Source organism: Idiotropiscis lumnitzeri, chromosome 18 (assembly GCF_059441095.1).
Source record: "Idiotropiscis lumnitzeri isolate Australia: NSW breed Sydney's pygmy pipehorse chromosome 18, RoL_Ilum_1.0, whole genome shotgun sequence".
Lineage (NCBI taxonomy): Eukaryota > Metazoa > Chordata > Actinopteri > Syngnathiformes > Syngnathidae > Idiotropiscis > Idiotropiscis lumnitzeri.
Window position 1 is genome coordinate 8031678 of NC_142408.1, and position 18154 is coordinate 8049831.

Below are 18154 nucleotides of genomic sequence, written 5' to 3' on the forward strand. Positions count from 1 at the left end.
TGTAAAGTCAATTATGAGTAGATGGTGGTGAATTAGTGAAGAAATCAATGTTTTCACAAACACTCGGCGTTTAAACTAAATGTGTTCCATGACAACAGCATCAGTTCTTTTAAAACTACAGCATTTAGCACTCAGCTGCAATAATTACGCAACGTGAGAGTGGATCAAGCTTGCATTCAACCAATCCGTAATAATTACAATCCTCCAGCATGCCCCCTGCAGCACAATCACGACTGAGTTTGGGGAGCGAATTGATGATTGAACAAACAACAATCTCTCTTTTTGACCATAAGCGCCTGCAGCTGTTAAACAACGCATTGAGTGCTTTCGCATTCACTGCCTCGCGCACGCGTACCCCACGCATTCGTGCGCGCACACGCATCTGGGTAGGCTGAGCACGCGCCCCCTGCAAATCCAGCACACTGCTGACGTGCGCTTGCATGGAGCACCTGCTTGGGAAGGAGGCTGCGCCCATCACTGCGCCACAACCATGCTCCTTTTGACTTTTTACACTTTTGAAACGTGCTGATTTTTGTTTGTTTGTTTGATTTTTGCGCGCCTTTTAAAATCATGCTTCAAATCCGAACAGCCATTCGCAACTTGGGCTTTGAGGACACATTTTCGAATATGCGTGGCAAGTTACGCAGCGTCAGTGCGCATTGGAACAAACTTTGAACGACTGAATCACCGGAAGATTTTCATTTTTATTTATTTATTAGGAATGATAGGTGAGTCACCGCTTGCTTGAGGGGTTCCGCTGGTATTGTGGGTCTGGATTGGACCAGCGACATAAGGGGAAGTCGTGATCAGTGCTGAAGGATTGCACGACTGTCTACCAGGGACGAAGCGGACGCGCGGATGAGACAACATGGGTGAGTAAGTGAGGGCGGGAAAGAACAATTGTAGTTCGGTGCATTTAGTGCACCCTCTCGATAACGGTGTGGACTATTAATCATTTGTGAACGTGAGCGTGTTCGCAACAAATCACTTTCAGCTCGCACTCGCTACAAAATGATTCGTGTGAGAAGCATCAATGCGGGTGCATTCGTTAACCAAAACACATATATGTATCAAAGAAAGCGGCGGGGGGGTGTTATTGTCACATTTTGATGTGTAAATGACAGAAGCGTGGAAGTGCAATTGCGCAGTGTATTAATTTGGAATCAATCAGGCAGCACTGAAGTGAGGAAAATCTCAAGATGATCTAAAAATCAAAAGGGATTTGTCAAACGGGATCAGTCCGCACTTTTCCACAGCATTGCAAGCTGTGTTAGATTTGAGTCATTCTTCTAACTTCTGCTGCCACCCCCCACCCCCCTTCCCTCAAACAGCTCCTCCAATCTCATCCCACACGCCTCCTCCATTTTAGTGCTCAGAAGGTACAGCTCAGGAGCCACAAACCCACACTTCCCTTGCCTTCTGCAGCTTTCAATCAATCTTCATTTTACTGTGCTGGGTAAGGCAGGTTAAAACATAGCGTTGAGTTTTGGATTAAATACATCATGATTTTTGCACGCCCGTGCTGTTTGATATGCAGTGAGGATATGCATTTCATTGTCTGTTTGCACACACAGTGATGGCAGGCCGATCTATGCAAAGAGCCCAATTTGTTTTCGTATTAAACTTTGCCCTTTTGTCATTCCTGTTTTGTATTTTTCTAAACAAACACTCACCTGGCACAAAAAGGAAAGCCTGACGCATCACATGAGCATTATCAAAAGCATATCAAAATGTTACGAGAAAATGATCCGTCTGTTTCATTTGCAATATGTTATGCTTTTTGTGAGTCGTGAACTGCATAACGCTCAGGCTTTTTGTCATACTTACTTTGATTAAGGCGGAAAATATTTGATTTAACGACACAAGAATGGTAAAACATTATAAGCTATCCCAATCATGTAAAGCATTTTATACTTGCAATGTGCAATTACAATAATAACATGAAATAAATAGAAGACTGTTTGACACCGTCAATCAAAATTGAGCATTATTAGTTTTGTAGAGGTTGAATATTTGCTGGATCTGATTAGATTGTTCCACATGTTGTGAGTCTACCCTGACCCTTGCAGCGGGCCGTCCACACTGCCCACACATATGCATAAACACTGGCTGAGTTTAAATAAGCAGCTTCGTGCAACTCATTTGCACCCACAATTATGTTTTTTTAAGATTTGATTAGAAATAATTTGTCAAGAGAATCATGCAGTTGTCAGAGTAAAAAAAATCTGTTTTCCATCGGAAAAACAAATTATGTGTGGCCACAATCCAGCTAGATCGGGTTTACGCCCATGCAATTGCATCTTGGAAAAATCTGATTTAATATTAAGTTTGTAAATACAAACAAAAAAGAATGTGTTGGGCGGACAGTAGAAGGCTATGCAAATGGCAACTAGCTTGCTAGCTCAGCTGTATTTTTGCCACGATACAAAAAAATCTAACTCCAGGTGTTGGAAAACAGTGACTTCTGAGTGTGACTTTTAAAATAAAACATCTTCAAGTAAATTGTCAAATTGAGAAAAACACAAGAATTCAACCGTGTATAGTTTGCCCACAACAAGAGTCGTCGGCGTGGAGGAATTTTGACTTTTTATTTTGGCCAAATGACACTAAATTAAAAAAAACGTTGAACACATAATATTCATCGGCATTTTTACGTGACTCTATAATGGAATATTTTCATTGTAAAATGGTTTACGTAAAAAAATAATAACCAAATATCTAATCCCAACGCCCTGATTAAAAGGAGAAAATAGAGAGACTCGTGCTGGTGGTAAACTCGCTACTCGCTTTATGGACTTGGGCTACTCTGAGTCGCTCAATAAAAGGCTCCCGGTACACTTGAGGCACTTGAGTGGGCTTGATAAATTGAAGTCGAATATAAATTCAAGTTTCATGCCCTTCAAATGCTTCACGAGTGTGGCAAATGTTGTAATGATAAATACCGGAACTGTAGTTGCAAAAGACACTTTTAAATATGCACACTTTGTATTTCCTGAGAATGAGTTCATTAATTAGCACATACAGGAATACATTGAGCGGCACAAAGGGGTTCTGGATCGCACATCTGCCTCACAATCAACAGGCTCTGGGTTTGATTCTCAGCTCAGGGACTCCCCTGAGGAGGAACTTCCTTCCACATCGCCATGAATATTTGGTTCATTGAAGACTATAAATTGCCTGAGTGTAAATTGGAGCGACTTGTTCGAAAAGTTGTTTGGTTATGTGCTGTAATAGTGAATGATCGAAAGTGTAAATATTTTTCATATATCTGAACTTGGGCAAAGAGTGCTATCTCTCTCTCTCTCTCTCTCTCTCTCTCTCTCTCTCTCTCTCTCTCTCTCTCTCTCTCTCTCTCTCTCTCTCTCTCTCTCTCTCTCTCTCTCTCTCTCTCTCTCTCTCTCTCTCTCTCTCTCTCTCTCTCTCTCTCTCTCTCTCTCTCTCTCTATATATATATATATATATATATATATATATATATATATATATATATGTGTGTGTGTGTGGGGGTGTGTTTGTGTAATTGACTATTGAATTGGCTCATTAGATTGTTCAGGTGTACCCAATGTTCTGTCTGGTAATTGTCTCCTGACGAGCATCTACAGCCGCAATAGCGAAATATCCGTGTTATTTTATGTACGCTGTCTCATCTCAAATAGCATCAGCACTGTTCAAAAGGTACACTTAAACAGCATTTCTATTTTGCAAAACAGAATGAATGTGACTATAAAAATTTGTCAATTTGTCCCATAATAGACATTCGAGCCTCACCACAGATTGTAATTGTTCCTCGGAGGAAGAGTAATTATATTGGAAAGACACAAATTGTGTGGAAAGGAAAATACAAAAGCAAAAAAAATAAAAAATGATGAAACATTAATGTTAGACAATAGGCACAAGTATGTCAATGAAAAATGTCCAAACAACATTTTGAGGGGAAAACTGCAATGTTTTTTAGTCCATTAAGTTCCTTTTTTTTTTTTTTGCTTTTGTCACTTCTCCTGAAAGCCACAATTATTAAAGCTTCTCATTTAGAGCATCCCTACATAAACAACATCGAGGCGCAGGTGCTTTACTGTCATCCTAACAAAGCGTATCAACTGCATTTGATGACTAAAAATTGGTTTGTGTTCAATAAGTGATACCCTCGCTGTGTTCACAAGTGTAATTTGTAAATCAAATTTGGACCAAAGCACTTTTTGGATCACTCGCTTGGGCATGGTGGGCTTCAATTCCATATGGGCAATTTATCATCAAATTCAAAGTTGCCCGGGAAAAAAAAGTGGATATTGACACGCTGCAAAATATATGCCGATCACACTTTACCTAAATGACCACGTTATTAAAAATGATCACATAAGTGCATGTGCAGTCATATATTGCTTTGTATGTATTCCATTTCACCTCAATTCTTTCAAGATGCATGAATCAACAATTAATTCCACACCATCTATAGATTGCTTAATGATCAATTAATCAACCAATTGATTATTAGACCCATTCTAAGTATGCAGGACTGACAAGAGCAAGTTACAGTACTCAAACGCAAACAAACAAAATTGAAAAAACTGGTGGGAATGAAAACATAACCTGCCTGGCACAGGAAATTAAACCGACCAGGAGTAGAAGGAAATACATCAACCACACGCAAGCAAGAGAGAATAGAGGTGAGGTAGAATGTCTCAGGGGAGTAAAATTCAGATGTGTGACCTCTTGAAATGATTGTGGCAGCCAGGAGGAAACAAACACCGGCTGTGGAATACCAATGGTTGTCTTGCAGGACGATACGGGCAGAAATGGGAAAAAAAAGTGAGGGGAGACTCATATGGTGTCGTCAACAAGAACCAGTGGCTGATCAACACGTGAAACCGCTGAAATGGGAATCGAGTTCCATCAAACCAAGCCTCCCTGAAAATCTGTCTGTAGCTCGGCTCGTACGTTGGACAATAAACTGGAACGGTCAGGCAGCACCTAACGAGGCACTGAGTCCACTTGACTTGTTTAGCGGTCCCGATGTAATTGTCACAAGCCAAAGCAAGCATTAGGAACATCCTTAACAACAAATTGACAGCAGGAGACAATGCAAGGCCACGTGCAATTTAATTTGGCGAAATGGTCTTCAAGAGTGATTCCTGGCACCAAGTGAAACACGGTGAATGAAGCTTTGCAATTATCATGGCTGCGTAAGCCAGGAAGAGCACAATCTGATCTATGCCAGAATTTCTCAGTTGAAACACGCGGCTCGAGGTAATATTATTTAAACTTGCTATGTTTTGTGTAGTTTTAGCACCATTAAAAACAAACATGCTGTATTTGAAAATTAAGTTTTGACCGATTTTTTTTTGGTCCCTAACTCATTCAATACCATTGACGGCTAAATACGTCAAAGAGCCATTTTTTTACTGGGCTGGTCGTGAATGTTTAATCTGCGTATTGATCGTCCAATCAGAATGCTCTGACGTCGTCGTTATGCTGCTCTCAGACAGTCGGGGTACAACACCTGATGATCATATTATTCTAGCATTGCGTAGGCATTTGTTTAAAAGGGATTTAAAAGCATTTAAGCTTGGGGCATTTGCATAGAGCATCACGGCTAGATGCTGCTTCACCATGTTTGCTTTAAAACCTGGGCTCCACTAAAAGACGTGACTCTGCAGACATCAGACCTCTACCGTGACTTATATTCAGTTAGAGTTTCCTCAATGTATTCAGGACCCACACCATTCAGTGATTTATACATAGAAGGGTAACTCTAATTAAATAACTTCAATTAACTTAAGGAAGGAACACTGACAACAAACTTTATTTTTGTATTTCAATCATCATGTGGTCTTTTGTTTTATTTAGACTACTGAGTACAAGCAAAAGGTAATCGATGTACCTTTGTGCGCTATTATGCATTGATTCCTGTGTTTAAGCGCCGGAGAGACGGACACTGGTCACCAGAACATTGTTTGTTCGTTCCCTCATGAACATCATCGGAAATGACGTGATTTTTTGGGGCCTTTCCATTTGCCAGAAAAAAGCTCCAGCTCGGTTATGATTTTCATTCATCGGTTTCTTTTGTATTATCCTGCAAGTTCCGGTTAGAGTTGTGATATCTCCATGAATCAGCATACCCAACAAAGTCTCATTTTCCTTTGGTCAAGTCCAAGGGAAGGCTGCAGGCGGGACACAGAAGAAATATAACCAAAAGTCAGAGATTTAGATGTGACAGGGAGAGAAACAATCACAGCAGCACTAATGAGTCTGTGTGCGTGACAAGAGACAGCGCGTGTGCCAGCCAGATACAGTTGTCTCTGCTCTAAAATAGATTTGGATCTTGTTGTGGAGCAAAATCCTGCAATGTTTTCATTTTTATTTTGATTGCTTACATTTGAATACATATTGGCAGGCAAATGCATTTTAGCCAAGAACTATATCCCGTGACTCTTCCATCATAAACAAGATGTGAAATGTGCTCGGTAATGTCAGAAGCAGCTGATATTTCCAAGTCCAGATCATTTAGACTGCTGTGATTCCAAAGTGCAATACTCACACATTACACAAAGTCTGATCTCTTTTCTCAGTCATCAGCGAAAATAAATTCCATCGCATTCATTTATTGAGCTGAGGAACTCACCTCATCTTGAAATTGCTCTACATGCCTTTTGATTTCATCCTCAGTGTGTGCATCATACTTGCAGGGATAACGAGGAAAATATGTTTGTCTCTGTCATGCAAAAAAAAAAAAAACAAACAAACAAAAAAAAGAATGAGTAAATATTGTAAAGACATAGACATAGCAAAAGCTCCAAAACATTGAATATTGTAATGTCACACCATTCTCGTTTGAATGTGCTCACTACCTATATGCCTCTGCAATCGCAACGCTCTTTCCTGTCGGATAAAACAAACGTGGCGGTGGACCTCTATAGATGGTCAAAATTGCGTTGGCTTCCCTGTATTGCGGAGGAAACACATTATATGCAAATCTGGCATATCCGGCTTCTATAAAATCTGCTTTTTGTACTACACCCCATTCATGTATCTTTTATACTGCTTGTGCTCAATCAGGACGCAGTTCTAGAAAAATGTTGGAGGAACACAAAATACTGAGGCACCAAACTTAGACGCAATTTTAAGTTGGGCCATATTTCTAATTATGCTGTTGTGAAAAAAAGTTATTACAACTCTGCAAATTGTTTTAGAGTTGTGTTATGTTACTAATTGCCTTTTTTTTTGGTTTGTTTTTTTTACACATTGTAGTACCTGGAGTAAACCTACCCAAGCACCGCCAGAACATGTAAACTCCACACAGGAAAGCCGGGATTTGAATTTAGAAGCTCATAATTGTGAGGCAGATATGCTAACCACAATCCCACCGTTCACGTCAACTCAAAAATGTGGTCATGTTCGGAATAATTTTCAGCATAACTGTATGCCTTGTTTGAAAGATTAGAAGCTTTATATTTGCAAAAAAATAAAATAAAAAATCGAAATAAGAACAAGACCACTATAATAGCGGTTTCTTAGTTTCTCTGACAGTTAAGATTATATTTATATTAGTAAATAATCAACACACACCAACCAACCAGCCAATAAGAATCAAGATGTCTCCGTGAGCATATAGTGCGTTAAATGACCATGATAAACGCTGCGATCAATCGACGTGTTAAACCGGCGCTGCAGCCCAGCGCCTAATGCGTATGAGAAATTGACGTATGTTAAAAGCACTTCATCACGTCAAGGCATTCTACATATTCATACTAATCAAGGATGTTGAACGAATGGGTGCACTTTGAGAGATGTCTTTAGGTAGGAATAGGGCTTGGAGAGTTAATAATTTAAGTCCTTCTTCTTTTCTGATGAATGAGTCAACGAGCGGCGAAAGCACAGAGCGTCGTTTATCTACTTTTGTACTTGAGGAGGTCGATGCACTCATGAGACCTTGGTTATAACATCTCCCACTAAGCCCGGGAGCATCAGGGAGCTCACAAAAATGGACTGTTCACCGCATCAGTTTGGAATGATTGTCCAATCCAGCACTGTGTTCTCCTTCTTGTATTAAAACTATGAATTCAAGGCAGATTTATAAAACAAAGCTTTTTTTTTTTTTTTTTTTTATAAAGTCAGCCATTTTAAATAACTACCTTCTTTTGCAGTCAGCTGATAACACACTTGACTTCCGAATTTTAAATGACGACCTCCGAAATAATCATTGGCTCAAAAAAGAGACTTTATTTCAATATATTCATGCATGCCAACATGTCCAGTGGCTCAACGTTGCGTAAGATGGTCCCCAAGACTTAAAATATGTCACATATCGGTACTTTAAACCCTGGGAGTGCTTCTCATTTTATGCGCCCTAAATCTAAGTGCGCATGGTCAGTTATGTCGTAAATCACAATACTAAAGTGCCCATCTCAGATTCTGCTTGCCTAAGCTCAGTCACACATCATACACTTTCAAACTAACAGCTTCTCTCACTGCGAAAGAAATCGAATGAAGATGAATTTTCTAATAATCATTCTTGCATTTGATTCACACAAAATGTCGTGAAAGGACACTGCTTTGGCATTACCAATACTGTCGTGAGTTAGTTTAAGTTATATGCTGGTGCAAGTCTGTACACCAAGTGTTAATGTTTTCATAGACGCACACAGCTTGCCGCAAAAACAAACGAGCAGTTTGCGCCGTTGTGGGCGTGAACGCGGCCGGCTTGATTCGCAGCCAGTCAAAGCGGCTCCTCTCATTCCCTTTTATATGGCCGGCAGGAGAGGCGTGCTGATAGTGCTTGACATAGTGGAGGCAAAATCTGATTTGGAACCGCAAGCAGACCTCCACGGGCAGATTATATAAAGTTGGCTACACGGAGACCACAGATCACTGCTGCGAAGTGGTATCTCGTAGACCACCTTGCGTACGATGAATTGATCAAATCCACCAAAAATCGCATTACACTACCTGCGCCGATATCTAGACAAGTTTCAAGTTTTGTCTCCTTCCAGCCACCAAATTGTGAGGTGTGCCGGAAGCGTGTAAAACTAAACGCCCGCTGAATGCTAGCCAAATTCCCAAATACATTAAACGAGACCTGCACTGCACTGCTACCCTGCAACTCTACCGCACTCAATTATCATAATTTTTGATACTCCACAAAACTCTTAGGCTTTAGCTTTATTGTTTTAATGAGCTTTTTCACTGCAGTCATTTTAACTATGAAATATTGTAACTACTAAAACAGCAGCAGTGACATTTACTAGGACTCCGTTCCTTTTTGGTATTGCTGCAAAGTGAATTCATCCATATGCACCCTGTGTGCATTCTTTACTGTATATATGTTCGGAAATAAAATAAGGAGAGTTGATTGCACTACTGTGCCTTTTTCTAATCCCAAAATGACTTTGGAATGAAACGTAAAGTGTCGTAGAATTTTCATAAGCTTTTGCATTTAATAAAAAAAAAATAGTAGATATAGTTGGAGTTCTGGCTCTCTTTTCATTTGTTTGAAGTGCTTCAGAATTTGACCTGCACACTGTTGGCCAACCCACTCAGGCACTCTGGCTAATAGCCTTTGCATTGGTGCTTTGAGCTTTGTGCATTCAAATGAAATATCAAGTCGTCGCAATGCCAAGCAACACGACAGCTGACTCTTTGGGGACTGGCACAATCTTCTTTACCCTTTGGATGGAAAGTAGTCTCATTTTTAGGGGATTAAAAAAAAATTGCCAACAGTGCATAACCTTAGGTCACATATGAAGAGATGTGTTTTGAGAGCTTTTGGAAACTTTCCTGGGTTTTTCATTTTTTAGTTGCAAATACAGTGGTAACTCACGTTACGAGCTTTTTGACTCTGTTGCGAGTTTCAGATATGACAGAGTAGAGCAAAGCAGGACTCTGCATCTCACTTGCAAGTTAATTGAGCTTGTAGCTCAGTCACGGAAGCCACGGTTATATCTTCGAGGTAAAAGCAGGGAACGTGCGATGGCTCACCTGCAACCCGACTTAGTAAAAAATGTCTGAAATTGCATCTTTTGCCTGGTTTGCAATCACTGAGGCGAACATCACACAAAGGCTGTGCCATACTGACCGTTTTTTTTTTTTTTAATTAATGATGATGGCATTGAGAGTGACAATTATGTACCCGTTTTCTCAGACGCACAACAAACAGTCAAGCTGTTTAAAAATGCTTCAGCGGACACTTCAAAACAATGCGCATGCAGAAGCTGAATGCCTGGGTATGTTTTAAATCTCTTAACAATGTCTCAGTATTGGATGACCGTAAACCATTAAGCCTAATTTGTGGGTAAAAAGCAAATTTATTCATCTGGTATTCGACTTGCGGGCATTCAAATTCGACTGTTATTGTCAAAGCATATTTCACAAGCTTACACATAAAAAAGTAACACTAATCTTCACTATATATATTTATATATATATTGCGTTATATTGAGTTAGGGTAATTTTGTACCACCTCTAACGATGAGATAGATTGCTGTGTTTATCTTTGTCAGTCGCGTACCGATTCACAGCCAATTACGCCCGGTGGAAATTACACTGTCAGATATTGCAGTGGATTTTAGTGCAAGGATACTAACGGTGGTCAAGATGTTCAAGAGTTATTTAGTATAGAAAACCTCAGACGCCTCGAGCTACAATTGGTCAAGCTTTGCTAAGAAGCAAAAAGGGAGATAATCAGATGTTCGTGTCGCGGATTAGATTAAATCTCTTGGGTTGCCTGTCTTTTTCTACTTTTTAGAAGCTTTTTTTTTCTGTTTTCATCAGCATGCCGGCAGAGATGAAGCTTTTGATGCTGCATAACAGTCAACATCAGCCAAAGTACGAGGTGTTAAGGTTTTCTAGTATTTGTGTCAGGAAAAAAAGGAATAAAATGACAGAACTGACTCATGGGTTAAAAGAGTCCAAATCAGTCTGTTAAAAAGCCTCATGTGGGGACCTGATATCCACTCGTTTCTTAATCTTTGTTTATGCAGGGATCCATACTGAATCAATATGCATTAATTAAATATGATGTCAAGCAGCGACGCCAATGAGAAAATGACTCAATGCAAACAGCTCCCATGCGCATCATACCGCCGAAGGTTTCAGGACATGGAAAAACCCTTTGCGTCCTCTTTGGGCGCACAAAGACCCTTCTAAATGATCCAATGAGGAGATCATTTTAAGAAAACTAATGAATGGGTCCGGTGCATTGAACACTTAAGCCACTTCACAGAGCAGCTAATGGGTAAGATGGAAGCTGCGTTGCATTTATGGCTTGGAGGAGTCAAGAGATTTATTAATAGAACACATTTTCACATGGCGCGTTGTCCCCACTCTCATTTACTCATCATCACATCTTTTACATCCTCTCTCATATCACTGTTCTTAATTGTAATCTGCATGTGCGGGTCAATTTAAAAAAATAAATAAATAAAACAAACCGAAAAAAATGTATATATATATATATATATATATATATAAATATATATATATATAAATATATATATATATATATATAAATATATATATATAAATATATATATATAAATATATATATAAATGTGTATATATATATATATATATATATATATATAAATAATGAACAAATTGCGCAAGGAGTTAGACCATGCCAAAATTGAATCCATCCAAGGCAGATGTGGTAGTTGTACCATAACTAAATGCTGTATAAAAGGCTGCCCTGTGATTTGTAATGAGGAGGATTACATCTCTGTCACTGCTGTCGTAAAACTACAGCATCATCTTTAATGGTCTTTAACAGTAGTACCGTATATCCTGCCTTAGTGGGGTCGGCGATGATACATTTATTCTCTTGTGCTGTGCGCTGTGTTTGTTCGATATTTATTGCAGGAAATCACCATTATTATTTATTTTCAGGTGTCAGAAAATGATTTAAAATAATACATCAATTAGCAAATATTAAATGGGTGTTAAAATTCAACAGTCAGCGGTAGATCAACTTGTTTGTGTCACTCTAAATCTTCAAGTAGAGTTCAGCAAATTGATAATTAGTAATTTACTGCCAGCCCAGGTAAAATGAATGTCCTTTTGGCTTCTAGATCCGTCAATTCGTGAGTTCATCACCAAATGAAGGACTTACCCTAATTCCGTATGGTCCTTACGGGGTCTTGTGCCTCCTGATTCAGAAAAATGTAGTCAATGAAATGTATTTTTCTTGTCTTCTAGGTCCTATGCTGAATGATGGACGAGTGACACACCTCCTGTTTCCGCTCCTCCTCCTTTTACGAGTTCCCTTAATGTTCAGCTTCGGTGAGCGCACATGCCCAAACAGCTGCAGGTGCGAAGGGAAAACTGTTAATTGCGATTCAGATGGCTTCTTGGACGTCCCAGAAAACATTTCAGTTGGGTGCCAGGGCCTCTCCATGCGCTATAATGAACTGCACACCTTGTTACCGTATCAGTTTGCTCACCTGGGTCAGCTTCTCTGGATATACTTGGATCACAATCAGATTTCAGCGGTGGACAGTCGGGCATTCCAGGGAGTCCGTCGACTTAAAGAGCTGATTATGAGCTCGAACAAGATCACATCTCTGCACAACTCGACATTCCACGGAATTCCCAATCTTCGTAGTTTAGACCTGTCTTACAACAAGTTGGAAATCCTGCAGCCGGGACAGTTCCACGGTTTGCGAAAGTTGCAAAACCTACACCTCCGATCAAATGGGCTCTCCAACATCCCCATCCGTGCATTCCTCGAGTGCCGAAGTTTGGAGTTTCTGGACTTGGGCTACAATCGAATGAAGGCTCTCACGCGTACTACTTTCTTAGGGTTACAGAAGCTGATGGAGCTGCATCTTGAACACAACCAGTTCACCCGGATAAACTTTTTTCTGTTTCCTCGTCTTGCCAATCTGAGATCACTATACCTGCAGTGGAACCGCATCAAAGTCGTCAATCAGGGACTTCCGTGGACATGGTATACGCTGCAGAAACTTGACCTGTCTGGAAATGAAATCCAGACCCTGGATCCAGCTGTGTTCCACTGCTTGCCCAACCTTCAAGTTCTCAACCTGGAATCCAACAAACTGTCCAACGTATCACAGGAGGCGGTGTCGGCGTGGATCTCGCTGACTTCCATCAGCCTTGCCGGCAATATATGGGATTGTGCCGCTGGTATATGCCCACTCGTGGCCTGGTTAAGAAATTTCCGCGGCACCAAAGACACCACCATGATATGCAGCAGCCCAAAGTATCTCCAGGGGGAAAAGATCATGGAAGCCACAAGGAGCCACGGCATTTGTGAGGAAACTGACTACGTTCTGACTGAGACACCCTCACCAATGTCAGAGGTTTTTTCTGAAGCCACCAATGAGCCGACATTTGCCCCCACAAGCGGGTCTCCGCTCTTGCCACCAACCTTTGGCCCACAGCCACCTTTCAGACCGCAACCTATTCCTCATCCTACGTTCCCTGGGCATATGAGCAAAGATCCAAGAGACTCCATCGCACGCAGTCGGCCCACTCACATACTACCCCCAGAGATGGAACATATGACGCTCCATAAAGTGGTGGTGGGCAGCGTGGCTCTCTTCTTCAGCATGTCTCTAATTTTGACCATTGTCTACGTATTGTGGCGACGCTACCCAGGTGCGACCAGATTGCTCCACCAGCGATCCATGGTGGGGCGAAAGTGTCGCAAAAAGAGTCCCGAGCCGGAGCAGGACCTAAGTACCCAGCTGCAAGAGTATTACATGAGCTACAACCCTGCCGCCACTCCGGAGGCATTGGAAGTGCTTGGCAACGGCACTGGCTCCTGCACGTGCACAATGTCTAGCTCCAGGGAGTGTGAGGTATGATCCATCGCATCAGCCTAAAACTAGAAATCAAATTCAAAATACAAAGGCTCATCCGAAAGGTAAATATTTGAGCAAGTATGCCCTCTGAAAATACTAATTAATTAACCTTGACTCACATTTTGCAATATTTATTAATGCCTCCAATTATTCAGGAGTTAACCTTAAGCTCATCATTCTAAATTTGTTTTTAAATGAACTACTTCTGGGTTCTTCAAATACTATGTGGGCCCGAGGGGAACAAAAAAAAAAAAAAAAAATCAATGCATAATTCTTTTCATTCATTGAGCTCACAGATGTACTTTTTAAAATTAAAATTAAAGTATCTGGATTTATTAAGGCAACTATGAATAATTGGACACTAACACCAGTAGTTTTTTTTTACTGCATCAGTGTTGCATGACACAATTTTAGTAAGTATGGCTGATTTCTTTTTCTTTTCTTTTTTTTTTTTTTATAAGCTTGCTTTTTTTAAACTTTGACTTATCTGACAGCATATAAACATTTCAAGCTTTAAAAAAAAATTCAACACCAGAGACTAACATTACAATTTTTTTTCAAACAACTTTTTGATTCGAAGCGGTTGCTCAAAATAAGCAAGTTACTCCTTCCGTAGAAATAGCGAAATACTTTGCATCAGTCGTCGTATAACATGAATATACAGTAGTAGCAATTTACACTGCATGTAGAATATTTCTTTATTTATAGTGTTCAAAAGAAATGTTATTTCTTGTGACTTTTGGGAGAAGGTGGAGTTATCATGTGTGATCTCTTTGGGCAATTTTAAAAGGTCCTCGCAGTTGCAGTATATGCTGAAAGAAAAATGACAAGGATTGATGCAAGATGAACTGGTTTTGTTGAAATGCAACTAATTCCACTGGGTTACATAAATCTAGGCTATCCAGGGGCTTCATGAGTTTTCTCAAGATGATGTGTGAGCGAATTTACTATTTCTTTACATGGAAAAATAGTCTGACAATTGCCTTAAGTATGTGTTGAATGTTTAATGATTGAAAGGCTAAGTGGTCTCTTGCTGGCCAACAAAGCTGAAAAATGCATCTATTCATGGCTTTGTGCATTAGGTCTATAGAATTGTGTTTTGAATGCCATTGGTGTGAGTAATTGAAGTGGATATGTGGTTGTTATCAATTTTGAATATTTCGTTGGCTCATTGTATGATGCATTTGAGCCAGTGCTAATGTATTCTAAGTAGGTTTTAATCCTAAAATATATTTTTTTCAGTATTTTTGTTGCTGTTAGGCGGTCGTTTCTCCAGAGAAATAAAATCAGACTTTTCTTCTGTCTTGATGAAATCGAATTTGATACAGCTGATACTTTTCCAAGGGAAAAAAAACCCTCGATATCATTGGTTTTATTCAGGAAGTATTTATAGATGCCCTAAGGTTGAGCCCTGTGGGACACCACACGGGGAATTTATGGCTGCAGTCGTGACGACCATCGCGCCAAAATGACCATTAGTCATTAATCTGATATTAGGTAACAATGAGATGCTTTGATGATTTAGTACGCTTTGTGACATTGTCACAAAAATAGAGGAACACAATTTTCTAAAAAGCAAAGGTTTGTCAATGATGCCATTTTTACTTACAATGTATACATTAATATTTTCACCTGTACACCGCAGAATTCCGCCCTAAGAATTAAACATTCTCATACAGAACGGGACACAGCTTTCATCAGGCAAAGACAAAATGCAGTTGCCAAAGAACTACGGAAGTAAGTAACTTTTGCGATGATGTAATCGCTCGAGACAATGCAAATGACAGTCAAAAAAAATAATTCAACATGAGGTTGCTAACATTGTGGCTTTGAAATGTCAGGGATGGAAAAGAACACATTTGTCCCTCTGGTGCTTTCATTAAGCATTCCTTGTGTTTTCAGATCCTGTGAGTGTAGCCTCTTCCCCTTTGAGGAGGGAACGATGCCACACAGCCAGCCGCAGTGCTCACTTGGCATGTTTTCTGGCTAATTTCCCCTCTAGACCCGTTCCACTAGACAGGCATCGCTCCACAAGCCATTTAGAAGAACACTTTCATTTTCCGCTCCCTGTCCCCTGTACAGTGTCAGTTTTAAAGAAGGATTAGGAGCTGAGGTGGAAGGAGGCTTGCAACCGCTCTAAGATAGACTTACTTTGAAGTTGGTAATTTCATTGCTGAATTTTCCTATAAATTTCCATCCCAGTTAGAAACCTTCGTTCCCAAACTCAAGCAAAATTCTTTTGTTCCTGTGACCCAATAGAATAACCGCTATACATCAAGCTGTCCGTTTTCAGTAGCATATCTGCTTCAGAATCATATCCGCGATAATAAAACGTGCTTGTTGTACTTTTGTTATTCGGAAGACTGCAAACAGATGCACGCACATGGTGATAGCAGCTGTTTTGGCGACAATGCATGTATACCCCATCCTGAGAAGGATTCCCACTTACTCGATGCAACAACCTCTTTATATAACCGAGGGGCAATTTCATGCCCTCTTCTCTCGATTGCGAGGTCATTCTCAAAATAAGTCCCTGCAGAGGATGAGCTGAATGATGATGCATGCGGTGGTATATTGTAAGCGTTGCTATTCACCCAAGGCTGCCCATTACACATGCAAGAAGTACTGTCCCACTCAAAACAAACCACGATGAGTGCATCATTGATAGCATCTGGAGGTGTGTCTGTAGAATGTGTAGCTTTCACACCAGGAACATCAGGACCGTAGATGAGGGGAAAAGCAGCTCAATAGCACAAAAGAGCCACCCCCGCTACTGGCCTAAATTCTATTTGATAATCCTCTACCTACCCCCATGTTCCTCTTGCCTCTGGCTGGGGTAGAATTGTGTTCCTCATCTTTAGATCAAAGCATCAACCCACCCGCTTATATATATATATATATATAAGCACGGGTGAAATAGACACGGGGAATCAGACAAATGCCTAATTTCTCTGTAGCCTGGCGACGATAATGCGTCTTACAATGTGCTGTGCTGTGCACAAGAGGAGACCGGCAGGTTTATTGAAGAGAAACAAGTGTAGTGCGCCCGCTAATTACAACAACACATTCTGTGTGATGTCGAGTGGCGGTTTAATCATTTGTTTTTAAAAGTTTCTATGCAGGTTTGTCATGTCCTCGCATTAACTTGGTCTGTGGCGCAAAAAAAAAAACAGTTACTACTATAATGTATAATATTGAGTGCTATTTTGCTTATTCAAAACCCAAATATTGTCATTTTGTGGAGGGCTAGAATGGATGTAGTGCATTTGCATTCATTTCAATGGGGCCAAATGATGTATTTGGCACTGCAAAACCTTCATTGTGGCTGAGGGATTGTTTCATTATTCAAGAAAATCTCACAGGAACTACCATGGCTTTTGGCAAAAGCGACAGTTCATCTATTATTTTATGGTCAACAAAGACTAAAGCCTCCACACATCCGAAATGGTTTTGTCTCCCCCAACTGTACCACATCACGCTCACCTCTGTTTATTTGTGCCGTGCAATTAAGAAAGTATGTAAAATAAGTATAAATAATCCACATTTTCAATAGCAGCCACTTAAACATGAGCACCAGAAGGGAGAGGTTCAGATTTTTTTTCCTCTTTTTTCTTATAAAGGTGAAGTCAAGACCTATAATATTGCTTGTTATTTTTATTCCCACGAGTCTCCGTACACAGTAGTCAGTGGAATATGAATTAAGTAGGAACAAAAAAAAAAATTAATAATAATCACCCGTTTTTATCTATCTCATGCGGCGGCCCTTTTGCAACTTGTTGTCGACTGAATATGACATCATCATTCCTTAGTACTCAGGGAATGACCAATCACGGCTCACCTATTTATTGAATTTGGTTCTGTGACGTTTGCATCAGGTGTTTGAGATTGTCATTTCTTGTTTTTAAGTTTACCTTATAAAAGCTTGCGCAATGAATGTAATTTATGACCATGACTTTCAGAAAAAGAAAATCCACTTGCTGCTAAATTCAGAAATATTACTAAATATTTTACTGTGCAGTATTAAATAGTGTTAATGTGAATGTGCGCTACGATTGGCTGGCGATCATTCCAGCGTATACTCTGCATCTCGCTCAGCCGGAAAAGACTTCAGCTCACCCGTGACCCAAATGAGGACACGCGGTAAAGAAAATGGATCTGCAGTAAATGAAGTATAACGTTATTCCTGCAGGGCCAAAGTTTTCACACTATCTTGTTTTGCCATTTCAAATCTTTCATTGTTTTACGCTAATGCTGCATTTGCTTTATAGTTGTTCTACCCAGTGAGAGAAAAGGCCATTTGATTTTTAAAGGACGACAGACGAACGTGCCTGCATGAAATA

General features: G+C 40.1%; 1 protein-coding gene across 2 annotated transcripts in view; it reads left to right on the forward strand.

The window, feature by feature from the left end:
* Window positions 1–364: 364 nt before the first annotated feature.
* The window catches only part of LOC148319387 (leucine-rich repeat transmembrane neuronal protein 4-like), a 31715-nt gene continuing 13925 nt past the window's right edge, over window positions 365–18154 (forward strand). Inside the window, exons 1-2 of one of the 2 annotated variants that reach the window (XR_015839814.1) lie at window positions 365–872; window positions 12187–13876. Coding sequence is in view for 1 of the 2 variants with exons in the window: in XM_088282034.1 (XP_088138160.1) it covers window positions 869–872; window positions 12187–13811 (1629 nt within the window). In the remaining variant the exon portion in view is untranslated. The remainder of the gene's footprint in view (window positions 873–12186; window positions 13877–18154) is intronic. The other variant, XM_088282034.1, reaches the window with a different exon arrangement.